The 6,201-nt window shown below is 44.0% G+C and overlaps 1 protein-coding gene across 1 annotated transcript; it reads right to left on the bottom strand.

The window, feature by feature from the left end:
• Positions 1–342: 342 nt before the first annotated feature.
• Positions 343–4,555, bottom strand: LOC125988281 (tubulin alpha chain). Its single transcript, XM_049753291.1, has 4 exons — positions 4,398–4,555; positions 2,499–2,721; positions 2,271–2,419; positions 343–1,491 (listed from the first exon to the last, which is right to left on the bottom strand). Exons 1-4 carry the CDS (start codon positions 4,398–4,400, stop codon positions 514–516), a joined length of 1,353 nt encoding a protein of 450 aa, XP_049609248.1. The 5' UTR covers positions 4,401–4,555; the 3' UTR covers positions 343–513.
• Between the last annotated feature and the right edge of the window lie 1,646 nt (positions 4,556–6,201).

Genomic DNA, 6,201 nt, shown 5'->3' with positions numbered 1-6,201 from the left:
AGGAGCTAACATTTACCTTTCACGTGGTACCTCGTGACCTTTAGAAATCTCCCATCTATGCAGCCTTCATTGCCAGTTACAAAGTCAGCTTGAAGGTCTCCTCCAGTGAGCAAGCACAAAAGAACTGCACGATGTACTTTTAAGTTTTTTTATTTTAAAGAAATGTTCGTCACATCTGAGCTGAAGCTTATCCCAGTTGCTTACGGGTGAGATACGAAGCTTTAGAGGTGCTCATAAATATAGTTTAGAGTCTCATTTATAATTGTTTCTCATAATTATGAGTCTCTTTATATAGTCTATCCATCCATCCATCCATCAAGTCTTGCAGAAAAAGCCACAGGAGCGAATGCAAACCATTTTATTTGAAAATAAGGCACCGACATGTTCTGTCACGCAAGAAAGGCAAACGGGACAGGATCGAGCGCTTAACATCCTAACGTTGGTGTTTACTGGTTACAGCGTGAGCCATTAAAACGCAAGCTCAGCAGAAACGAGGATGTTCACGCTGCCTTTCTAATACTCCTCTCCATCATCTTCATCTTGTTCGGATGAGTCGAGTCCCACCTCTTCGTAGTCCTTCTCCAGGGCGGCCATGTCCTCTCTGGCCTCGGAGAACTCGCCTTCCTCCATTCCCTCGCCGACGTACCAGTGCACGAAGGCCCTCTTGGCGTACATCAGGTCAAACTTGTGATCCAGTCGGGCCCAGGCCTCGGCGATGGCCGTGGTGTTGCTCAGCATGCACACGGCCCTCTGGACCTTGGCCAGGTCTCCTCCCGGAACCACCGTAGGGGGCTGGTAGTTGATGCCCACCTTGAAGCCGGTGGGACACCAGTCCACAAACTGGATGGAGCGCTTGGTCTTGATGGTGCTGATAGCCACGTTGACATCTTTGGGCACCACGTCGCCACGGTACAGCAGACAGCACGCCATGTACTTGCCGTGGCGAGGGTCGCATTTCACCATCTGATTGGCCGGCTCGAAACAGGAGTTGGTGATCTCCGCCACGGTCAGCTGCTCGTGATACGCTTTTTCCGCAGAGATTACGGGGGCGTAGGTGGCCAGAGGGAAGTGGATACGCGGGTAGGGCACCAGGTTGGTCTGGAACTCAGTCAGGTCCACGTTGAGGGCTCCGTCGAAACGCAGAGAGGCGGTTATGGACGAGACGATCTGACTGATGAGTCGGTTCAGGTTGGTGTACGACGGACGGTCGATGTCCAGGTTCCGACGGCAGATGTCGTAGATGGCCTCGTTGTCCACCATGAAAGCGCAATCAGAGTGCTCCAACGTGGTATGCGTGGTAAGGATGGAGTTGTACGGCTCGACCACAGCGGTGGACACCTGAGGCGCCGGGTAGATGGCGAACTCCAACTTGGACTTTTTGCCAAAGTCCACAGAGAGACGCTCCATCAACAGAGAAGTGAAGCCGGAACCAGTTCCTCCTCCAAAGGAGTGGAACACCAAGAAACCTTGGAGGCCGGTGCACTGGTCGGCCTAAAAGAAGGATGCATTTTCATGAAGTATTTATCCAAGAGGATTTGATTCTAAAATGAATTATATAACAAATATGGAGTACCTGTTGTGCACCCATCAAATATGAAGTTACATAACCGAGTTAATCTTTTGTGAGCGTCCTGTTTTTTTTACACGGCGCTGATTTTGGAGCGCTAAACGTGGATGTTAAGTGCATCGCAATTCATTTATTAAGACGCGCAGGCCCGGAGTGCTTGTCTGGATAATCCGGCAGTTTCCCGGTGGGCGGAGCTACTCGGAGCCTCTATTTCAGTCCACGGAAATACTTTAATTTAAAAAAAATTAATTATTTAAAAAAAACACTATAATTAAAAATGTAAAAAATAAATTTCAAAATATTTTTTTTTATCAAATTAATTTAATCTCTCCTGCTGATACGTTTTAAAATAAGTAAATAAATAATTTCCCATATATTTATTATGGCCTCCTCATAAATGTACTAATAACACGGACAATCACAAGCATTTTTTTTTTTTTTTTTTTAAATTGGTAGGTGAGGCCCCATCAAGGGCTTTAACATGAGCTATGACTCAATGTTTGCTGAAAATATATTTGCCATTTTGTTACAGGTCAGATTTGGCCTGAGGCTTTCACACTCAAACCCCCCCAAAATAATCAGCAAAGGGGCGACTGACCTACTTACTCGTCCACCAAGTTTGGACAAACATTGCAGAACATTCGAGTGCTCGGATTGCTTTCCAAACCCGAACCTGACAAAAGCGCAATTGTCCTCAGCTCACCAATTTGCGGATTCTGCCCAGCACTGCGTCGATGTGCTCCTTGCCAACCGTGTAGTGACCACGGGCGTAATTGTTGGCCGCATCTTCCTTCCCGGAGATGAGCTGTTCCGGGTGGAAGAGCTGACGATACGTACCCGTTCGTACCTCATCTGCAATAAAGAACCAACGTCTATCAATTATTTATCAGCTTCAATGTTGATAACAGAGATAACTACTCAGTGTACTTACCGATAACGGTGGGTTCCAGGTCGACAAAAATAGCTCGCGGCACATATTTGCCTGCGCCGGTTTCGCTGAAGAAGGTTGTGAAAGAATCGTCGGTGCTCCCCTTGGTCCTCTCGTTGGACATGTGGCCGTCCGGCAGGATGCCGTGCTCCAAGCAGTACAGCTCCCAGCAGGTGTTGCCCATTTGGACACCAGCCTGACCAACATGGATGGAGATACACTCGCGCTGCAAGACATGAAGGACAGGCACTGAGTCTTAAAGTTTATTTTCTTCCTAACCCTGGAGAACGACTCCATGGGTCGTCATGACCTCCATCAGCCAGTGGTGATTGATTCACGCGTGGAGCGATCGGGGCCTTGCTTACACACCCTGCTCAAGAATTTGAAAATTCTTTTTGGAAGCAAGGGCAAGGCAGAAAGGGGGAGGTGCAGGTACAGGCCTGCCATGATAAAACTAGTTAAGTCTCGTTATTTGCGGGTTGTTTGGCAGTCAACCCACATGGATCTGATCCAAAATCCTGAGCTGGTCTATTTCCGCTGTAACAGTCAGCAGCTATGTACCCACAAGAGTTGCTTTCAATAACAAAATGGGAATGTTGTTGCCTTGTGACTTCATTCTCTTTAGATTGGAGGGGGGCATGACTCACAGAAATGTTGTGAAATTCCTCCCTCCTTCCCCCTCTCTCTTTTTCTCATTGTGTTTTTTCCAGCGACGCCCCAAGAGGAGCATCAGCGTCACTGGCTTTCCAAAACACTACAGAATGACTTTTGTTTGGGACTTTCTAGCCTTGACCTTTGACCCTCTATTGCCCCTTCTGATAGGAGCTTGCTAAGTATGGAGGCAGCGGCCAGCCCAGCTATTTTGAGGGATTCAGGCTGCACCCAGTAGGGATGCCATTATAATCAACCTTTCATCTAAAACCCGACAGGCAACTAATTATATAATAATATAATATAATAATGTTGGAGGTTGGATCTTAATGGATATAAAAATAAATATTAAAAGGGTTAGGGTTTATTCTATTAACCAAATTTAATACAATAGTGTGTCTGCATTAGGCAGGCCTGACTTTGTTCACTTCAGTTTGTCAAAATTGTAAAAAAAAAAAAAAAAAAAAAAAAAAAAAAAAATTCAACTGCGTAGATTTGGAAAAATGTCCGACTGTCTTTGTTTCCACACCCTCCTGATGTTTACGATTTTAGCCCATGAGGTGGTTATCAGCTTCTTGTATCTCAACTCGGCTTGAAAGCAAATGTTTGAAGCTGTTAGTCACAACATGGAGGAAAATTCTTGACCTAAATCCACAGTGCTCGCTCTTCACGCGGAGCCCGCACGCGCATGCGCAAACGCACGCCTACCGACATGTTGCATGTTGAAAGCTTCAACAGGAAGTGTCAGCAGATTAACAATTGCGCCAATCATCGCTTGCTCTCAACAAGCTGTAAAAAAGTTTCAACACACCCCGATCCCGCCTAAAATTGTGGTCAGCCCCCCCCCACGCTCAACTATGACTGAGCAATAAATTAAAAATACTTTTGCATAAATCCCCTTCAACCGCGTGACCACATTTCCTTGCAAATTGAGCTCAATTCTTTTTTAATCCCCCAAGGCAAGTTGCAAGCAAAGACAAAACGAATTTATGACGGCCTGCGTAGAAACAGCATGAGCATTCCGAAGCGCCTAAGCCGTCCCGCCAGGCCCATATGGAAAGTGTTAACCTTCAGTGAAACCACAGTCACATGCCTGGAGGCGCCTTTCCATTGCTGTGCTTCCTGCGCCTTTCTGTTAATTATGTTCTGTCTGTGAGATGATGTGGCACTTTCGAGCTAACAAAAAAGAAAAAACCTTGGAAAAAAATCACAATCCCGCAATTCAAAATGCTGACAAGATAGCAAACTCACCATTTTGTCGTCGTTTTTGTAGTTGCAAAAAAAGTCAAAAGCAGAAAGTCCTCACAGTGCACCTATTATGAGATCTCTGTGAGTGAAGTCCCATCAGTGTGTCGACTGCACAAACTTTTATAGCTGACAAAAGGGGAGGAGGCAGCCCACGCAGAGGTGGAGCCAACGATTGCATTTTCACCCAGTTGGGCCTCCACGATAAGAAAACACTTCCTGGATTTCATTTTCAAACCAAGAGCAGAGTGACTACCGTTGATGATTCATTTTCGTCACAGTTGCATTCACCAGGAAACCTGTTATGACGTTTTACGATTAAATAATGTCTCGCTCAAATGTGTAATTGGCGGACAATTAAGGCACGTTTTTGAAAAACCTATAATTATATATTATTTATTTATTCTGATTGCAAGATTATAAACCATGATAGGGTGTTCAAAAATATAATATAATATAATATAATATAATATAATATAATATAATATAATATAATATAATATAATATAATATATATATTATTTTTTTATCTTTTTTTTCTTTTTTTTTTTTTTTTTTATATATACAAGCTTATCTACAAGATTGTTCCCACCCGCGTTCAGTGAATGGATGTTTTTGTTTGCGCCACTTGTAATATTAACTTTAGCCACTAGATAGCGCCATTGTCACGTTTTGTTCCACTTGCCCCTCACTATGGCTCTAGTTGGTAGAAAAAAAAGAACTCGGAACTATCAAATTATACTCAGGCTCCTCCAGGGATTTTCTTGATGAAATATTTGACATTAGAATAGCTAATTAATAAGTTTATGGAGACTTCTATGCCCTCTCCATCAAAAGTGGATGGAGAACTTGGTTGGTGACCTTTGGAGGACTGACAGGGCTTACGTGTATCTCCAGCTGTGAATTGAAGCATCCTCCTAATCCTCAAAACAAACTTTCTTGCCCTTCAGACTTCATCCCCCCCCAGATTCCTCTTCAAACGACCCCTGAGAAACTCTTGGAAAAAGGAGATGGTTTTGTGATAAGCAATTTGTTTGTTCCTCCCCGTCTTTCAGATCCCGAGATTACTTTTCCTTTGTTAAGTATTTCTTTCTCATCATCTACTCAGACGGCGAGGAAACAAATCCCTTCTTCACTGGAGTAATTATCACCCGTTGGTTAGCTTCAGGTGTAAATGAGAGGTTTCAGGCGCTTGAGAGTCATTCTGGACACTCGATGTGCTCTCTTTTGTGTGTGTGTGTGTGTGTGTGTGTGTGTGTGTGTGTGTGTGTGTGTGTGTGTGTGTGTGTGTGTGTGTGTGTGTGTGTGTGTGTGTGTGTGTGTGTGTGTGTGTGTGTGTGTGTGTGTGTGCTCGCAATAATCCAATGCATTGATTCAAGTGTTTGGACCCCTATTGACAGACAATTTCATGTGCAATTGAGAGACTCATTGAAGGATTATCCATTTAAAATTGAACTCTTCCAATTATTTTTGTTTTGGTTTTTTTGAAGTGGACGCTTCATTTAAAGTACTAATCTCTTCAAAAGAAAATCTTCTGATCCGTTTTGTAAAAGTGTTTTTTTTTTTTAAGTTTGACATGAATCAAATTTTGATGATTAAAATGTCTTATCTTCCAAAGTGATGGAAATTCGCTAGGATAGAGCAAGCGTGTTATATGTTTGCGAGTCAACAAGCTACTCACCATCTCTGCCCCTGATCGGTAATTGGTTGAAATCTGCGATGGATTACATGTTGAAAGTCAGCAGGGGTGCGAGCCTTTTGACCCATCAGTGGTGGTCCGGTGCTCAGGGGGGCTCTGTGCTGCATGGTG

The sequence above is a fragment of the Syngnathus scovelli genome, chromosome 2 (assembly GCF_024217435.2).
Source record: "Syngnathus scovelli strain Florida chromosome 2, RoL_Ssco_1.2, whole genome shotgun sequence".
Lineage (NCBI taxonomy): Eukaryota > Metazoa > Chordata > Actinopteri > Syngnathiformes > Syngnathidae > Syngnathus > Syngnathus scovelli.
This window is presented reverse-complemented; position numbering and strand designations above follow the sequence as displayed.

Excerpts from the sequence above, each read along its gene's own strand:
- LOC125988281 (XM_049753291.1), bottom strand. Across the intron at positions 2,420-2,498 it reads CCTGGAACCCACCGTTATCG|ATGAGGTACGAACGGGTACG; the intron begins GTAAGTACACTG and ends TCTTTATTGCAG. Across the intron at positions 1,492-2,270 it reads TGGGCAGAATCCGCAAATTG|GCCGACCAGTGCACCGGCCT; the intron begins GTGAGCTGAGGA and ends TCCTTCTTTTAG.